At 37.2% G+C, this 21,242-nt stretch overlaps 1 protein-coding gene across 1 annotated transcript in view; it reads right to left on the bottom strand.

Annotated features, from left to right (window-relative positions):
• The window catches only part of grin2aa (glutamate receptor, ionotropic, N-methyl D-aspartate 2A, a), a 203,999-nt gene that overhangs the window by 84,118 nt on the left and 98,639 nt on the right, over positions 1-21,242 (bottom strand). Inside the window, exon 3 of the mRNA XM_056453522.1 lies at positions 5,964-6,556. Within this exon, the coding sequence (XP_056309497.1) occupies positions 5,964-6,556 (593 nt within the window). The remainder of the gene's footprint in view (positions 1-5,963; positions 6,557-21,242) is intronic.

The following is a 21,242-nucleotide window of genomic DNA, read 5'->3' as shown; positions in this document are numbered from 1 at the left end:
GTCCCACCACAAAACATTAAGTTAACTTAATGGTTCACAAATTTAAGTGGACTGAACATAAAACAAATAAATATGTCAAAAAACTACATTTAACGAGTGTTGACTGTTAAAGTATTGAGACTAATGTATGGAGACGCATGTGATGAGGAGGGTGCTCTTTTTGTTTTCTTAAGTTTTCTCATGTTTTATGGTTAGTAGGGAGGTAAGTGAATGTTGTTTTATTTGTTTTAATTTATGTGCAGGTAAGAAGGTTTTGTTAGTTGTTGAGTTTTCGTTTGTTATTTTGCCTTTACCTGCGCAAGATTTTTATGTCTCCTTTAAATTTAAATGTCAAATAAATTTGACTTTACGTTATTGGTCAATCGTCTTTGTTGTTGTTTACTTTTCAATAGGAGATAAGAAACCGGGCACCTCCTGCGATTTAATAAAATTGTATTTAATTTATTGTTACGAGATTGTTTAGAGAACGTAAAAATATTTCAAAGTTTGTTTACGTCCATCACCAGTGTCAAAGTTTGTATAAAACGTTTTTGTGCATTGAACATGTTTCTGCCTATTTACATTATGATATTGATGTATAATTATTAAAAAGTTAAATAAAATTATTTTAAAATGACAATAATATCAACTATTGAAATAATTTCTGGTACAATACATCACGCAACAAAAAAATAATTTCTTTTTACATGTCTACCCAAGCATTAAAAAAAAAGACCCTCAGCTGCATTATTGGCTAAAAGAAAATTCATTCACACCTTCTTCACCACAGCAAAAAGGCTCAAGTCAGTTATTTAAACCCAGCTCTTTATATTTCTTCCCATTGTGCTGCTGCCTGCCAACTTAACTCTTTTAATGCGCTGTGATGGCCACATAAAAGTGTTATTTCCACAGGAGCTCATATTTGCCTTCACTCCAATCCACACAGGCTTTGAGCAGAGGGTACAGCTCGGGCCCTTTAAGGTCAATGTGCCAGTGACATCACCACTAACCCTCCCCACGCCAGAATGACCCGTTGTCACTGCCTGAAAGCATTCCGCCCACCTCTGCTCATATTCCACCATTATAACCCCCATAAGTCATGTTTAATTTTGCCTGTGAAAGTTCAAAGTAATAGCGGCGACTCCTGTGGCACTGCCCTCTGTGAAATGGCGTTTTGTTGGGGGTGGTCAGATTGGCTCCAGTCTCAATGGGACTGTTTAAAGTGGCCTTTATTTCAGAAATGTATGGTTCCAGAGAGCGCAGTTGACAGCTACCCTTGGTCCCCCACACATGCGGGAGTAGGCACAGTGGACTCGCCGTGCCTCTCCCCTGTTGACAGGTAATTTCAGTATTCGTCACTGATATATGAAGGCTAAATTTTGCTAAGGTCCGCTTTTCACAGCACTTGAGATGACAGTCTTAAATCTGTCATAAAGGAAAATTTTGCTTGGGGACTGCATATTTCACCCAGGCTTCTGACACTCAATTTTAACAAGAACATGAAATGCAGAAAAAGCTTCACTTGCCATATTTATTCTTTCTTTTTTCCTCATCCTATAGAAACAAAGAAAAATGTGGCACTTACAGTACATTCCATATGCTGTTATCACAGTTTAAACATTATATAAATTATATTATTAAATATATACAGGATTATATAAACTTTTCTGTCAGTAGCAATAATCAATTTCTAATAATTATCAGCAAGATAAAATGCAGATAGGCCATTCTGTGTCAAATCAACCATGTCATAAACTCCTGGGACTTTTACAGGTTTTCTCTTGCGCTCACATTAAAATACTTAAAATTAATATTTAAAAATATACAAGATGTTTTCCTTTAAAGGGAGCCTATTATGCAAAAAAAAATTACTTTCATAAGGGGTTTAAACCCAGTTGTGTGGCAACAGTAGCCAGCCTCTAAAAATAAAAAATTAATGAAATAAAAATTCATTCATTCTATTTCTTATAATCACACTTCATAAAAACAGTCTGCTGAAACACTTTGATTGACATTCTCCTGTTGTACGTGTCATCAGAGGAAAGCCCCACCCATTATTGACAATCTGACTAAAGGCTGATTTATACTTGACCATCCGCTAGTCTGCTTGAGTGCGCGTGGTGACTGACGTCATCGCGGTGTTTGCAGAGGTTTGCTTTGGGTGTGCACGACATAATTTCGTCTGGCAGAGCACACAAAATTTTTCGAGACTCGAACGAACAGTTCGTGTGGCGTCGCATTTCATTTGAGTTGAATATGAATCACTTTGAAAAGATTTTGTCTGAAACAGGTACGACTGTACAGACATCTTTATGATCCATCCATGCGTGATCATAGGGATAACCAGATGACCAATAATTCTTGGCTAGAAATTGCAACAGCAGTGGGAAAGGAAGAATGTTAAAAATTTTAGAAAAACTTGACAGGTAAGTTTGTTAAAACCAAAAGAAAGGCCATGGCAAAACTGGGTTCATAGGTTTTAGACTAATGTATAATACAATTTTAAATTTAAAACAATTTAATAGTTACAAAACTATAATGAAGTAACAAATTATTTATTTGATAACTTGAAAGGAATATTTGAACTTATCGGTTTACTGATGCCATGTTTTTCTAGGCTTTATTGGTGATGATGGTCAGGAATGTTGGACCATTATTGCCTTTTTGGCATATAAGTAGAGGACACAAACTAGCCAGTCAGTAATGTGTGAATTGTGGAGTGCGCAAAATAAAATAAAAATAAAAAACGTCAGTATTTTTTAGTAAGTGTACTTTTTTTGCTTTTATTCTTTCCATAACAATATATATATATATATATATATATATATATATATATATATATATATATATATATATATATAGTGTTTGCATGGATTTCCTCCGGGTGCTCCATTTTTCTTCTGGCCAAACTTCCAGAGTGAAGCTGCAGTATCAAAACAGCGAACACGTCAACTATAAAAGCCTTGTCCATTTCGTGAGGTGCGCGTGCAGTCAGCGGAGGTCCATGATGCGACGATTGGCGGAAGTGTAAATCAGCCTTAAGGCATAGGAGTTTGTAGCTCTGCCTTCTGCCTGGGAGCACAATCTTGCTTGAATTTAAAGTGACAGTCACAGCACAATTTGGATCAAAGCTTATAATGGCCAGTTTCAAAGAGTTTTAAAAAGATTATTTATTGAGTATTTTGAGCTGAAACTTTACATTCACACTCAGAGACATCAGAGACGTATTTTACCTCTAAGAAAAAATGGGCAAAGTAGTTCCCCTTTATCAAACGCTTTTCCCTACAAGCACAAAAAGATTTTACTAACAAAACAACTAATATATGTGCAAAATATTTTAACCCTTTCATAAAATATTGGATTACTCTATACATGTACATTCATGATATCCAATACGTCATGATTTTGGAAAAATAATTAACAAAATCAATAATATGAAAGCTGCCAGTGTATAAAACTTCAAATGTGTTTCTGGGTCAATGTGATTTTAAATTACAGAGGAGGTCACATATTCTGTAATGTAAAGCTAGATAAAAATGTGCACAAACATAATTATTAACAAGAACATGAACAAAAGCTGGTATTTTTCAAAGAATCAACACTCTTCCCTCTGATGACCTACATGCCTGAAACATCTAGAATCCAAAAGAGACTCCATGCAGTCAGGCCAGGAGTCTTCTTCTCTGCTGGATCTAGTCGAGTCGATTTCTGGCCAAGCCTTTGACCATCTGTGCTGAGACTATCAGGATTAATGTACCCCAGACACCAGGGTGAACGTGTATCTCAGGCAACACCGCTTCACTGCAAATGGGGCGATTCGGCGTGTCTGCTCAGCACTGGCAGGTACTACACAGGCATATGGACAGAGGCATATAGACAGACTAAAGACTGGCACTATGCAAGCGGGGTGCTACAGCGGGCAAATTCAGGAGTAAAAGCAACAAAAGCACTGGACTCATCAAGAGCACTTTATATTTGGAGTGCTCTCCAAGCACATTAGCAAAGCCTCCATGTTGTTCTGGCCAACACTGGCTCTCTCAGGACGCTGTGTAAAACATTATTCATTAAAAGCACAGGAGCGCTGGGCTGTGCCGTCCCAAGAGAATTTCGAAAGTGCAGTAGTACCCACCTCTGGGTGTCTAAGCGGCGTAAAAACCTCCCTCGGCCTCTCTCCCATTAGCTCACTCAAGAACACTGCTCACTCTGAGAAATATATTAGCAGGATGTAACAATGAATTTTGCATATGCCCAAGTCATGCTTCTCTCTAACAGACCACTTGGGTTGCTTTTTTTCCACCTCCTACTTTATTTTCCTTTTTTCCACTTGGCTGATCAAAAACGGTGTTTTCTTATATAAATAGCTCTCTTGTTTCCCATTTTAAAGGCAAGAACAAGTTGGATGGTAAAACATCAAAAAGAGTTGATAAGCCTGTTCTTGCAAGCTTACAAACTATATCCCACATTCAAACAGTTTGGTGCTCTTTAAAGTGTTAGCGTACACATCTCTCATCTCTGATGTAAAATGATGTGTTTAAATTGTAGCAATAATATAATAATAACAATAATAATAGTATTATTAATATTACAATTAATATACATGTGCATTTATTATCATTAATATATTTATTAGCCCCCCTGATTTATTAGCCCCTTTGTTTATATTTTTCCCCAAATTCAGTTTAATGTAGAGAAGATTTTTTTCAACACGTTTCTAAACATAATAGTTTTAATAACTCATTTCTAATAACTGATTTATTTTATCTTTGCCATGATGACAGTAAATAATATTTTACAAGATATTTATGAAGACACTTTTATACAGCTTAAAGTGACATTTAAAGTCTCAACTAGGTTAATTAGGTTAACTAGGCAGGTTAGGGTAGTTAGGCAAGTTATTATATATAATGATGGTTTGTTCTGTAGACTATCGAAAAAAATATACCTTAAAGGAGCTAATAATTTTGACCTTGAAATGGTTCTTATAAATGTTTAACTACTTTTATTTTATCTGAAATAAAACAAATAAGACTTTCTCCAGAAGAAAAAGAGACAATTTCATCAAAAAACAGGGGTAAACTTTAGAATAATGGTCCATTAGTTAGTGTCAGTTACAGCCCATTCACACGGGGCGTCAGTTTCAACGCTTACCATTCACTTTGAATGGGTGGTGTCAGGCGTTGCCGAACTGCATTGTGGATACGTCAGCGCCGCTTCAGTGGCGTTGCTCGCTGCAGAAGTTGGGACTTGCTCAACTTTTCAAGCACCGACGGAAGCATCAGCCAATCAGATTATTGATACAAATACACCAGCTCAGACAGTGGCCTATTGCTGACTTATTTCATTGGCAGATGCTGCTATGACGATCGAGTCAGCCCCAACTTCAGACACACCCTCTGTCAAGCGTTGACGCTGAAGCCCCGTGTGAATGGGGCGTTAATGTATTTACTAACATTACCAAAGTATAAATAATCTTGTAAAGCATTAATTAATCATAGTTTAACATTATTTACTGCATTATTAAAATCTAAAGTGCTTGTTAACATTAGATAATGCACCGTGAGTGAACATTAACTTAAATAACATTAACTAAAGTGAATAAATACCGTAATACAGGTATTACTAATAGTTTGTTCATGGTAGTAAATACATTAACTAACAATAACTAATGGAACATTATTTAAATTAATTGTTCCCAAAACAAGTTTTAATGACACCCATCTAAAAATATAGTTGGTACAGTATAAGAATGTTTGCGTTTTCTCGATATGCCCTTGTCTCTAACACAGACATCTTAGTGTTACCTTTTTCCACTTTTTCCGGTCCATTTTCCACTTGAGTGTTCAAAAACAGTGTTTTTCCACATAAATAGCCCTCTTGTTTCCACTTTTTTTTAAGTGAAAGAGCTAGACGGACAGGCTGTTGACAGAAAACACTCACATACTGCAGACACACATATAATAAGCCGGTTCTCACGCTTCACTCACTTGTGCAATGCACTGGGTGGCAACTTGGTTTTCTCCATTTGGCCATAGCAGCTGGTTTTGGCCTCCGGGATGTCGCCAAACTCTTCCAACATGGCCGCAGCTGCCGTGGTAATAATCCCAAGCCCATCTCGAACCCGTGCCTCAAGAGGATAGTCCCAGTCATCGTAGGAAACGGAGATCATTCCAGAGGGGAACGTATCTGGAGTGATCTCCGGGTTACCTGTGGTCAAGCTTGGCACGATCCAGATGTACCCGAACCCAGTCAGACCCAGTGACCGGGCCTCCTCCAGGATGTACGCCGCTTCATCCTTAGAGCAGTACAAGAGGACGACAGGAGATTGAACTTTTTTCAGCTGGATCTGGGTCCTGGAGTCTCCATCCACAGCGTCCAGGGTGATGATGTGCTGGAGGTCCCAACCCACGAAGCTGTTGTCCACCGTGGTCTTCAGGATAGCGATAAAATCCTGGTAGCCTGGGAACTTGCTGGTCACTATGGAGAAGACGTGCCAGTCGTACTCTTCCATGATGTTAAGCATGAGCAACGCCTCCTGCTGGATGGAGGCCCCAAACTGGAAGAATGTTGATTTCACATCCTGTTGGACAAAAAGAAGGGAAAAAAGGGTCACAATGTGTTGAAGACAGGTTTTCAGCTCCCAATACTATATCGGGAACATATCCTTTGTATAATGGTTATTGGTTCATATTATTCATATAACTATATGGCAATACTTATTAGCCATAGAACTTGTAGTATCATTGGAGTCATGATGTCTCTAAATAGATGATAGGTATTTGGATTAAAATTGTCCCAAGTTGATAGAACAGGCATCTGGTAATAAACATAGACTATACTACCAATTTAATACCAATTTATAACGTCTTTGTTATATTCACCTTTGGTAACATCTAACGCTGCATTAAAGTTACACGTTACAACTTAAAAACACTAAACAGTTTAAAATAATTATTAGTGTTGGTGGTTTAAATCTGTGAAATTGAGTTCAGAGAGAAACTATGTAACTTTAACTGATTCTGTGTCTCTAGTCATTAAAATAAAAGCCAGTAGAACTAATATAAATAAATGAATATTAAATTTTTCCAAAATGTATTTACATTACAATTGTAATTGTATATTGTCACGATCACCAGGAAGCTAGGCTTTGCAGATGACTGAAAAACATGCATTATCACCCGGACTCTGCCACAATATAAACTACAACTCCCCGAAGTCTTTGCACTTATCACTCCTGCCACAGCTGACAATCATTCAGACACTAGCTACGTTTCCATCCACCTACTTTTATGCACATTTTGGATATGTGCATAAAAACGGTTGATGGAAATGCCAAGATGCGCATATGTTTTGAAAATGCGCATTGAAAATACGTATGCACATAACTGAGTAGGATAAACTTTTTATTCGATAAGAAAAGATGCTTAAAAACTGTGATGGAAACACTTACAGAACAAATTCCAGAAAAACAAATTAAAAAAGTCATGTGATTCTGTTATAAGAGATCATGTGATGATAAAATGTGTGTGAATGAACAAACCAGCAGGCTCAGCACATTGTAAAACATCTGAAATGTTGGTTTGGTTATTCTAAAACACCTCAATCATTTCAGTATTAGTGTTATTACATTATTAATGACCTCTAGAATCAAGAGCGTCTGTGCTCCACGTCTCATGCCTTCAAATGCCACCACGCATTCATTGCGTGTCAGGATTGCCTTCTGAGACGCAAGTCATTTATTAAATGAAGAAAAGATTCACGCAGCTTCTCCTACAGCAGTAAATTTTGATTTTACTGTTGATATTCGGCGCCAGATAAAATCAGGAAGTGACGATTTTGTTCGATTTGACTTGTTGGATGGAAACGCTGCTTTACTTGCACACCTTTTATGCAATAATACAGTTTTGCGCATGAAGTTAATTCTCATTTTTGGATGGAAACATAGCTACTGACACACACACAGCTGAAGCACATAATTGACTCATTACTTGGACTATTTATACTCCTCACATTCTCAAACACTTTGCTGAGTCTTGTGTATTTCCTGTAGCATTGCGAAGCATTTCATTGTCTTGCCTTGCCCTGTTTTCTGACCCTTGCCTTGTTAATTGTTTTATGTTGTTTGCCACCTGGACTGATATCTTTGCCTGTGACCCCGACTACTCTTTTGGATAACCTGCATGCTTTTGTCTGTTCATGTTTGACCATTGCCTGCCTGACCAAGCTGTAAATAAACTGTGTTTGGACCCTTAACTCTGTTGTACCCCAACTCCCTTGTTACATATATGATGCTCAAAAAAATATTTATCTTGAAATGAAAAGATTATTAAAATTATTATTATGAAAACAATTTTTTTATCCTAAATTAAAATGATTATTTCATTTATTTACATTTAATTTTATTAATTAATGGCCATGTTGTGTCAAATAATAGTTGCAATAAATCACACAGATTTTTGTAGGTCCCTAATAAAATTCTAATTATACAAGTAACAAGTTCAGATTCCCTAACTCACTCAAATAAAATATACTACAACAGCTAGAAGAAAGAAACAATTTAAAAATGTTGAGAGCTCTGAACCCAATGATACAGACTGCCAGAGTTAACAAAAGTTAATAAGGTTCTTTATTAAAATGTAAAGAGACAAAAAAGGAAAGAGATGAGCTTTTCTGGTTCTTTAACTCCTTTGAGATTCGTCTGATATGTGCAGCTCTGGCCTTGATGAACTCATTGTCTAATCATAATGACGCACCGAGCCAGTTCTTTCTGGCTGAGAACATTCAATCCCCATGTGCCTTTAGAACTATTCCCTCCAGCATCCCACAATTCCACAGCTTTAACAGGCCCTTTAAGGCACAAAGGACACAACAGTTTCAAGATCCATACTCAGAGTTTAAGCTTTTCATTCATTTTATAAGTGAAAGTATAAGGAACGCGACATGCCTTCATTAACTTTCTCATTCATCTGGATGCTATTTGTCCCATTATAATTTCAATGTCAAACCAATTACTGTGTCCTCGCAAATGGCAAATGAAAGCTAGCCTATGACTGAATACAAATGAAAGACACTGTTTATCTTATGAAAAATGCCTGTAGGAAATAACATACTGTGAGTATGCGTATGTTGGGAGGAGAAAACGCTTTACTTCGTTTTTTTGGCTATTTTTGGGAAGCTTGGCATGACATTGGCAATTTCACACACTGGGGAGGAAACTAAACAGACATTGACGCTGGAAAGTAAACAGTCTAACAGAGGATAACACTTCACACACGTACTGTATACACGGCCAAAATGAACACAAATCTCTTTTGACCAAAACCGTCGTGCTACTTTTCCATGAGCAACCATCTGCACTCTCAGACGACACTGAGCCACATCAATGTCTTCAATTTCCATATTAGATCTCCTTCAGGCCTTTTGTCGATCTTTCATTCAATGTCAACCAAACACATTCGTTAAAGGCGCTTCAGATAGGCGCAGTGATTATCTTCTGTTTTGGTGATGGATAGGGTCACACAGGGTCCACGCTGAAAATGCTTGATTGAGTGGTCTTTGTAATAGATGTTTATAAGCCAGTTGGTGGCCAGGTAATGAGAGACCTTTCCACATCTGTGTTGGTTTGTTCTTTAGAAAATATGACATTATTTTGGTGTATATTTTTGATTTATGATCATTTTTTCCCAAAAATAGAGTGATGATTTTAAAAATGTAAATAAAGAATAAATTATTATTAGTGATAATAGTATTCATAATTGATTTGAGTAGTATTCTACTAAAAAAAACTATATATAAAATAAAAAATATTAAATGACACATTTATCACACCCCAAACAGGGCCAATTTAACCCTCATTATGCATTCTAGGGTACATTTACATTTACAAAATAAATATATACATTTTTTTTCCCATTGAATTGTGTGCATCAATGTCACTGTAATGTGCAGTGGCCTCCGTGAAACCCGGCACATTCAAGTGATGGATGGACGACAAGACAGTCGTAATTTATTCTCCCTGCCTCACCTTGGAAAGATTTTAATTATTTCTCAAAGGTTATCATGATGTTATCTTAAAGTGCCACGCTCTTGAGTGGCAATTTCTTTTTATTCAGATCGGGGGATGTCAACCCAAATGGAGCAGATTATATTACATGTATGGAATAATGGCGAATAGATTAATCAGCTTGAGTTTCCCGCTCCCTGCAGTTGTCCATCAACTCTTGAAGTGCAGGGTTAAGCAAATATGACCTTCGTAATAATCGGTCTAGTGGGCTCTGTGTGTGTAGGGTGAACACGTAGATTGCGCGGGGTGAGCACTCGCTGCCCTCATTCTGCAGATGAACTCTGCAGTGAGTGAAGGGGGTAATTGCAAGGTTTGAAAAACTGTGTCTCTTTCTCTTTCTTCAACAAGGATAAAACCAATAAGTAAAATTTTTGATATACCAGCAGTTTATTCTGTAGAATTATTTTTCTTTTTTTAATGTAATGTGTTGTGCAGTTTTTCAATTATATTTTAATTTCAATTATATTGCTCTATTATATTTTATTTTATATTTTACTCAGAAAGACTTTAATTAGTAGCATTTTTTCAATGACTCTTTCTACACAGTAAAAAGCCATTAGTAACTTTTAAAAAGTGAATAAACTTGCTGCCTTACAAAGCGAAAAGAAAACTGTTTTACTTATAAAGTGAGTAATGAGTAAACTAGCTGTAACGTTGAACTGTTAAGTTGACATATTACACTAATCATAATAATTATGCACATATTTCATTTGCTTAACAGTTTTATGGCATGTATTTATTCACTTTCGTAACTTTTATAACTTTTTGACATAAAAGCAACAGTTTTTTAAAATAAAGTCAACCAATCGCTTTTTACAGTGTGCAAGTTATATCATCACATCTTTACATTTGAGTCATTGAATCATTCAAGCAATAAATCAAAATCTCTGATTTATTCAAAACAGTGATTCATTCAGAAATGAAACACAAATACAGTTTTTTGCTCAGAGCCATGCAGGGGTTAATTCTGCTTTGGTTGTACATGACTTGATTCTAGTTGATCATGTGGAAAAGTAGCAGAATGTTGTTCTGATGAATCATCTGTTGAACTGCATCCCAATCATCACACATACTGCAGAAGACCTATTGGAACCTGCATAAATCAGTCAAGTTTGGTAAAGGAAAAATCATGGTTTGGGGTTACATTCAGTATGGGGAAATGAACAATATTGAGCATACACAATATTTATTTTTTTTCCATGGCACCATGACTTTATATTCTATACTGTACATTATTTCTGTTAAGTGACAAGACTTTTGTCTAATAAAAGTCAGACCTTACTCTCCTAATTAAATAATTAAAAATCAAGGCATGATCACATTTTATTTTGGTAAAATAAGCGTAATCTAGAGCAGTGTTTCCCAACCCTGTTCCTGAAGGCACACCAACAGTACATCTTTTGGATGTCTCCCTTATCTGAACCATTCATTTCAGGTTTTCAAGTCTCTTCTAATCTTCTGATGATTTGATTCAGGTGTATTTGAATTGGGAGAGATTGAAAATGTGTACTGTTGGTGTGCCTTCAGGAACAGGGTTGGGAAACACTGATCTAGAGGCCTTTGCCTTTCACATAAGCCACTTCTGATACCAAATGATCAACTAGAAGTCAAGTTTTTATTTGTTGTTCCTAAAACTTGGATAAGCCACAAGACTTTTGTCAGGTAGTGGATTTTGTTTTATTTTATTTTTTGTAATAAAACAGACAAAATATCTGCCAGTATTTTGTCTAAAGTTTAGGAACAGATTCAGCAATAGTCTGTGAATTTCTGCAGATGAAAACTAGACATACCTAAAGAAGTCTGTGCAAGTTTTGTGTGTGGGCAAAAAAGATTTTGTTCGTGTTCAAGTCGGTCAATTAAATTCACAAATGCTAGCTGGGTTTCTTGACTTGAAAGTGGGGGGTCATTGTGCAATTGAAATCCACAACACTAACACCAACCAGCACAGTAAGGAATCTACGGGTATTGTCTGATGACCAACTATTCGTGTATGTTTGTTCTCTACAATGTCAGGACAATCAGACTCTTCCTGTGAGTATATGAGGCAAAAGCTACTCATTAAATCTCTTTTAAATAAAAGACTGGACTACTGCAATCCCCTACTGGCAAGTCTTCCAGGCGTGGACACACTGTTAGCCAACCAAAAAGCATTGTTCGTCAATATGATTACAACTTCAATTTCTGTTAGTCAATAGAAACAATTGAACTTGCCATCGTAGTTGCTTCTGAAAAAATGTACCACCACCTTTACAGGTAATCCAAAACACAATAGCATGTCTGGTATTGAATCAGCGAAAGAGAACTAAAATAACACCCCATCCTGATCTTACTCCTCTGGCTGACATATCTGACCAGAAGTTTCCATGCTAGATTTCAGTACTGTCACTAGTACAGTCTTTTCCTTACAGTGACAAAACTTCCACCCTCTCTGTTCCTCTGCCGACTTCCACCTGAACTGCCATTTAACCACCCTACATCCTTAACCCAATGCCCAAACACATATACAGTATCATATTTAGCATAACATAATTTAATTGCTTAATACTTTTCAAGTAATTTATAGCCACAAACTGTGTCATGGAAAGTATGATTCACAAAGTACATTTATAAAGACTTTGCATTGTTGCCTAAATGTAATTTCACAGCGAGGCACCGAGTGTGACATGAAAGGCATGTGTAATCAGCTTCAGAGGTGTGAAAGAAGATTTGTGTGCGTTTGACTGGAGCGTAGCAATACTAGTTTCTAATTTCCCACCCGCTTTCCCGAGCATCTGCATCATCCCTGCTTGCTGCTCAGCTTTCTCAATGGCATTTGCTTCATATAACAGGATGCCATCACCAGTCAGGGTGTTAAATCCATATTGGTGTATCATATATCTAAACAGATCTTAATAAACTGGAGATATTTCTCAAAAGACATCTAAGGTTTCTGATCACTCCTTTACTGCAGGTGAAATCAGAGTTTGACATCAATCATTACGCACATCTTTCATCTCTCAAAGCCTTGTGCTAGTTATTATAATAAAAAGAAGATAAACAAATCTTAATTGCGAGCTCCATGCTTCACAGCACCACATCAAAACACTTAATTTTCCTTGTGTGCTTGCAATGTTTTAAATCTAAAAGCAGCTGTCAATCTTGACAACCCCAATGTGTTATTTCTAAAGAAACTAAAGCGATGAATCACATCAAGTGTCTAAGGTGCTGTTTTGGCATCTCCGCCGTGTGTGCTCTCAAACACATTAGAGACATTTAGATCTCTACGTTCAGAAACAATCACTGCGATTTTCAGATCAAAGTATCCTGCGGCAAAAACAAGTGGCCCCAATCTCTACAAAGCCCTGTTTGATGGACCATCATGTCTGTTAGCCTGATTAGACCTCCAGTATGAGGAGACATAAAATGCCAATATAGGTTGGCAAGCAAGCACTGAGAGTGCATGTGCATAATCTGCAGTAAGTATGCCATTTTGTATGTCAGTGAGTGTGTGGATAATCTGAAGCGCTTCACAGGGCCGCCTCGGGGGTGGCCGGCATTATCCCCACAGCTCATGTCATTCCCAGCAGCGGAGCAAAACAGCACAGTTAGTCTAATAACACAACACAGAAGAGCCACACCACGCTAACGCAATCACAGCACCCAGTCTGGCTCCACTTTGTTAAATTGTGACTTGGTAAACTCTATAAATTGTCAATTCGCTTTTGATGGAGTGGTCAGCCAGCTAGTAGTATAATAGTGTTGCTGTTAATACCTATGTTTTGCGCCATTTTTCAAAGGACTGGTCTCGAGAGCTGCTTCGTGAGCTCATTTTAGTGTGCCACTGAGCTCTCGGAGAATAAAGCAAATGAAGAAAGAAGGAGGCGGATATACACAGAGCAGTGCTGTAGCCAAACAGACAGAACTACACTTTGCCATCTGTCCTACTTAAGGAGTGGAAATTCTCTCCCAAATATAAAACTATGACGTGTTTTTGCAAATGAATTGGTGGCTTTTCCTGCCATTCATGAATACTGCATTAGGATTTTATGGCAAAACCATTTTATAGAGACTTCTTGTGCAGCTATCAAACGGGTAATCAATCAAATAAACAAAAGAAAATGCTCTGAGGGCAGTGTTGCCAGTTATAGCTGACTTTTTCCTGCCCAAAAGCTGTCCACAACCCGCCCAAACACAAAAAAATGCCCAAAATATTAGTTATCTCATTTAATTTTTATTTATTTAAATCGAAATTAACCTAGTTGCCTTAACTGTCATAATAAAGTAGTCACAGAACCACAACATAACCAGATGACATCGAAACACTGCCCTCTCTCACCCACACACTGCACTTAATGTTGTGTAGATTACATTGCCTATTAGAGTATGATTTACTCTCAAAATGGGGCATACATTCGTCTCGTTTAGCGTCTTAAATTCTTTTGAACATAATTAGGTGCTGCTTGTCAATCGTGAAAAAACTTGCTGTCAGTTGTGAAAAAAAATGATCGATAAAAGTGTTATGGTAAAGCGCTGTGAGTTTAACTGCAGGGGCCCCCTGATGCACGTGCATTCGAAGGGGAGTCAGATTTGTCTGGGAATCAGATTTTGATACAATTTTTCTTCACCTCCTCTCATCAGTGGGCCTATATGGCTTGTGCTATACACTGGTCACTACTAACTGAATGGAATAGGAGCACACAGTTATGTTTTGTTAAATAAGTTGCATATAACATCTAAGTTTCAAAGTGACCGAATTTGGTCAACCCGCCAATGCCAATTTTTACCTGCACAATCAAATTTCAAACTGCGTAATTGGGCGGGGAAGCTGCCGATCTGGCAACACTTTCTGAGGAATGCAATGATTATAAGTTTTGTTGGTAAGAAGAATAAAGAATATTCTGAAGAATAATCACGGTTTCTTGATTATTATACATTCATTAATTTCACAACATTATTATTTATTATTAAAATTCCTTATATTTCAAAGTGTTATTTATTGCTGCTGTGTAATCAAATAATACAGCACAAAATAATACTAAATGCAAACTAAAGTCAGTTTGTCTCAAAAAAAAAAAAAAACTCTAGCTAGGCTGTTGACAGTGAAGCTGCCTTTTGAATAAAAAAAAAAGTACAGTGGAAGTAACTAAGAAGAAACAAGCTCCGCATCTTTGGGATTGAACATTAGCTCGCTATAGAGTAACTTGTATATCTTTTTGGAACAAAATAATCAGTCGAAGTCTGTTTTTAATTACTTGCTTCTCTGACATGCATAACTGACAGGATGCAAGCGTTCAGTTAATCTAAACTCTGCATATCTTCATCAGAAAAAACAACTCTCTTCTTGTTTATTTGAATTTTTACATTACATTAATGCTTAATAGATGCATGTGCCGTTCAGTGTTAGCGCACTGTAAATAAAGCTACATTTTTTAGGTCCAAAATATAAACTTGCAATAGAGGAAATCAAGCCAAACGTAAAAGCACAAACTGATCGCATCCCCAAACATAAAGACATCTAAAGCGTTTGGGACTTGTGGAGCTGCGCATCGATGGATGTTTGGACTTTCAGCAGTGAAATTAAAACTACACTGAACTAAACTGAACTTCAACTCTGAAAACTGAACTGGCACAGTTTCAATTCACTAGAACTTCTTTGTGATTCATTATACATTGTAAAAGCACTATAGAAATAAAGATTAATTGAATTGAATTATAGTGCAATATGTGCATTTCGCATATTTAAAGTTCATGTTTTGATTCCAAAGATATACAAATATATGTCAAATAGGCACATATATTAAAAAAAAAATGAAAGTAGATGTTTACATACAGTATAAATATAGCAGGATGACTGTGGCATTAACAGTGTGAGGACCAAGCAGGTATTCACCAGGTATTCATTGAAGAACAAGACAAACATGTTATGGGTACCCCTGGTAAAAGCCTCTGTATCTTCTATAAACTCTAAACTTTAATCTGTCGCACAGCTGGTATTATTTTGTTTCCATCATAGTCCATTCCATGGAAACAGGAATGCAGTGTTGTGGGTCTTTATGTTTTATTAAACTGATTAATTAAAGCACAGTTAATAGTGAAATCAGCTAATCTCTGCATCCCAAGTTGAATAAATGATTTGGTTGTAACAGACAATCAGTATTAAGTTGCTTGACCTATGCTAATCTGTTCACAAAACATGTCTGGAAAAAATTATTTCAACATATAATTCTGAGGTTTGTTGAAGTAAGGATTCGGTTGATTTCTTTGCTCAAATTTTATTGTGGACTTTAGTTCAGTATTCAGTGGCAACACAAGAAGGCACATGCCTCTGTTTGTAAGGTGTAAAAGAACAAGACAAAAGCCAATGTCTACAGAAGGCAAGTGAAAATGGGCTACAAATTCTCTCTGCTTGTAATGCATCAATCAAGCTTGTCAGGAAAGCGAGTGAGTACATAACTAAAGATGCGTTGACCTATACTGTACATCGCAGACAGTGACCATTTAACATGAACTATATTACCACTTAAAAGAATACTTCACCCAAAAATGAAAATGTACTCACTATTTACTCTCTCTTAAGAGGTTCCAAACCTTCATGAGTTGCTTTATTTTGTTGAACACAAACTAATATATTTTGAAGAAAGTCAAGCAGGAGAAACAAATACTATGGAAGACTAACTGTGCTGTGGAAGACAATTACAGGTTTCCAGGTTTCCAACTTTCTTCAAAGTATCTTCTTTTGTGTTCAACAGTCAAACAGCTTCAAGTAAATAGTGAATAAATGACAACCGAATTTTTCATTTTGGGGTGAAATATCCCTTTTACTTACGTACTTGCAGTAGGTGTGATTCACAGGTGTGCACTGGAGTTCAGAAAACCATCAGCCAAACAAACCAAAGTCTGATGTCAAACAACCTGTGTGCATGCCAAAAGACCTAGTGCAGGCATGGGCAAACTCGATCCTGGAGGGCCGGTGTCCCTGCATAGTTTTGCACCAACCCTAATCAAACACACCTGCTTGTAGCTTTCTAATGATCTTGAAGACACTAATTAGGGTGTTTTGGTGTGTTTGATTAGTGGTGGAGCAAAACTCTGCAGGGACACCGGCCCTCGAGGATCGAGTTTGCCTATGCCTGACCTAGTGTCAAAGTCTCATTACTGCAGCTTATGAGATAAAGATATGCTGTTACCTGATTCACAGTTCCGAATAAGGTAAATATAATTGAATCAAGTTGAATAAACATTCTCAAAGCTTAACTCCTTCTTCACTGTATTTCACTCAAACTCATAATGTGCATAATGATGAACACTGCTGAATTCCCAGTAATTCTACTTGGCGGGACACTTTCAGGTGAACGTTCCCAGAGATAAAGCACTGCACTGCAGCACCACCGTCACTAGTTACACAACTCCATAAGATCACAGTCTTTCTCTGTTTTCCATTCAGTCAGTGCTTTTCCCCCCTCTCCTTATTCATTCTCTCCTTTCATCTCCCTTCACTCCTGTCTGTTTCTCTTTTTTTATATTTCTCTCTCTCTCTGTGTGTGCTCTGCCTGAGTGTCCCTCCTAAACCTACCTTATCAGCACGTGTGATTGATGAAAAAGGGGAACGTGTGCAGAAATTCAATTATACTGACATGCCGGTGACAGAGAAAGCGAGAGATAGAGGGGGGTCTGGAGAAAGAGAAACAGAGAAAGGAAGAAAGAAAAAACATCACCCCGGTGAAACGTCCCTCACCAAAGTGCAATTAGCTCTCCTGCGAACAAAAGACATGATTATTCTCTTTAAGATCATGTCTGAAAAACTTGCGATATAAAGGTTCATCACTTTGCGTGTCACAACTGGGAGAGAAGCATTATTTATGATCCTGTTGGAACAGATTCTTCTGAATATTTAATGACATTCCTCCACGATGAAAAAAAAAGAGGCGAGATAGATAGAGGAGATGGGTGGAGGTATGATGAAGAGGGTCTGTAAAGCTCTGGATGCTGCGCTCTGAGTAATGACTACGCCACTGTCTCATGAAGTGTTCATTACATAACTGTCATGAGTTTCTCAAAAACAGATTTTGCAGAACACTCTCTGTTAGCCTTGGGGGACGTGACTGACAGCTGCCTTAGACAACAAGGTGTTCACCTCGCAGTACAAGTGAAATACAGATTACTAACCGCATTACCAGCAAGAGATGATTTAAGGGAGGAGAACTGACAAACTGTCATTGGTTCTGTTTTCAGCAGCATGCATTCATATAATATATTGTGACCTACAAAGGGAAAACACAGTAACCATAGACAAAAATATAGTTTTTATTGATGTGAGATTAATGTTCACATTCTTGGATCATATTCCAAGAGCAGCAAAGATCAAAAGCTTCCAATACTACATCTATATTAAGTATCTATCTATCTATCTATCTATCTATCTATCTATCTATCTATCTATCTATCTATCTATCTATCTATCTATCTATCTATCTATCTATCTATCTATCTATCTATCCATCCATCCATCCATCCATCCATCCATCCATCCATCCATCCATCCATCCATCCATCCATCCATCTATCTTTATCCAGACACACTATTAGGTACACCTTACTAGTATCGAGTTGGACCCCCCTTTGCCTTCAGAACTGCCTTAATTCTTTGTGATGCGAATCTCCTGTCGCACCACATCCCAGAGGTGCTCTATTGGATTGAGATCTGGTGACTGTGGAGGCCATTTGAGGACAGTGAACTCATTGTGATGTTCAAGAAACCAGTCTGAGATTATTTGCGCATTATGAGATGGGTACACTGTGGTCATAATGAGATGAACATGGTCAGCAACTTTTTCGGACCATTCTCTGTAAACCCTAGAGATGGTTGTGTGTGAGAATGCACCAATCGTGTCACATTCAACGTCACTTAAATCACGTTTCTTTCCCATTCAGATGCTCTGTTTGAGCTGCAGCAGATCGTCGTGTCCATGTCTACATGCCTAAATGCATTGAGTTGCTGCCATGTGCGTTAACGAGCAGTCGGACAGCTGTACCTAATAAAGTGGCCGGTGAGTGTATCTATATATATATATATATATATATATATATATATATATATATATATATATATATATATATATATATATATATATATATATATATTTATATATATATATATGTTGTTATTGTTATGTATCGTAAATGGGTAATATTAGTAAAATAAAGTGATTATATTAGCTAAAAACTATACTATAACATTTGGTAAAGTAATTAAATTATTATTCTCAATATTCTCAAAAGCTTATTCTCATATCCAACATAAAAGCTTTATCAGGGGTCACCACAATGGAATGAACCACCAGTTTCTCATATATTTTACCAGCAAATGCCCTTCCTGATGCAACCCAGCACAGAGAGTACAACCCTCAGTGCTGAGAAACACCCACACACTCTCTCATCTACACACAATGGCTAATTTAGTTTATCCTATTAACCTGTATCACATGTCTTTGGACTGTGGGGGAAACCGGAGCACCAAGAAGAGACCCACGCAGACACAGGAAGAACATGCAAGCTCCACACAGAAAGACCTTCTGGTCCAGCCAGAACTCAAACCGGTGACCTTCTTGCTATGAGGTGACTGTTCTAAGCACTCACACTAAAAATAACATAATTAAAGTAAAAAAAAACGATTGTAATTGACATTCTCAGAATTAAATCAATATGACAAATCACATTATTGATTCAAATGATCTGTTATATGCATTATATTTTGTCCTTAAACATCTTATGTTGTTGTTTAATACATATAGTGTACTGCAAACAATCTAACTATATATTAAAGTTTACAAAAAAAACATAAAATAAAAATACTGGTGACAGTTTATTTTGAGGTAGAATTCTCATTATTAACTAACTATTCACTGTGAATAGTGTAAAAAACTCCTAATATTCTGCTTATTATTATAGTAGTTTTTCCCAATACTGGGTTGCAGGTGGATGGGCATCTGCTGTGTAAAAAATATGCTGGAATGGTTGGCGCTGTGGTGACCTCTGAAATAGAGACTAAGCCGAAGGTTAATGAATGAATGAATGTATTATAGTAGTTATTAGGTGGCAGTTGGGTTAGTGAGAATTGGTGCCGAAACTATTACCAAAAGGTGATCCCATCATCTTTTTTATGACTATTTACATTTTCAGGTGTGTGTACTACAAGATAAAAGGCCCTGCATTTTTCAACCTAATACTTCTAAGCACCTCTTGAAATCACAATCTGTAGCAATAAAGAGTATTTTCCACTCTTCATAATGAATCTTCCATGCTAGCCCAGTCAGATCCCTTCATTAATTCCCATGCCCACTTCTGAATAAGACCTGATCCTTGCTGGAAACTGTCAGGAGATCAATAGAGAACAGAGGTTATATTTTACCTCAAACAAGCGGCGGTAATGAATGAATGATCACAGTGCCTTCCTGTTACAGTGAGCCCCCTAAAGCACTTTACAATTACTAGACTTAGACTGAGCCTGTACTTTAAACATCACAAGGCCAATCAGTTCATCTGAACTTTAAAAACACACACACACAGTATGATAATTAAATCACGAGTTCACACTTACAGATGTTTAAGAATAAAGCGTATTTGGCATGCTGTCTGGGGAGAGGGCTCTGAGCCCGGGGAAGACATCCCAGCTCGTGTTATTCCCCTTATCAGCGAATAGAGAGAAGTTGGGATTCGAGCGAAGGGTCTAGAGAACGCTCTCCCCGGGTATATAATGTTTAAGAGGTGAGGTGTCGGGGTGGTGGAGGGATGCTAAAGTCGTGAGATACTGCAGGTAGGACAGCTTTGGTATTTATAGGAGTTTGGTCTAATACTGATTGGATAATAGAATGATTGTCAATGACATACTGAATTGCTGAAACATCTGCGCATGCTCCTCCCGAAATTTGTTTATAAAACATCACTTAAATACAGAGAAGTTAAATGGATGATCATCTGAAGTCTCGATAGAGTGAGATATGTTGCAAAAGTGAGCCAACAAGAAGCAAAAGACACTTTTTGGTGCAAGATAAAGTTTAAAAATAGCAGACGGCTCAAGTTTGTTCATCTACATGCTCACTGAGCTTGCACTCACAACTGTCTTTTTGTTACTGCTGCTGTTTTTCTGTCAGGACTTTTTAACAAGCACCAAAACCCCACAGGGGCAAGCTGACAAAGGCAGATAAACTTTCTCTGAACGCAGATA

This window comes from Danio aesculapii, chromosome 3, assembly GCF_903798145.1.
Source record: "Danio aesculapii chromosome 3, fDanAes4.1, whole genome shotgun sequence".
In the NCBI taxonomy this organism is placed as follows: Eukaryota; Metazoa; Chordata; class Actinopteri; order Cypriniformes; family Danionidae; genus Danio; species Danio aesculapii.
Note: the sequence above shows the minus strand (reverse complement) of the source record. Positions and strands in the feature narration are given on the sequence as shown.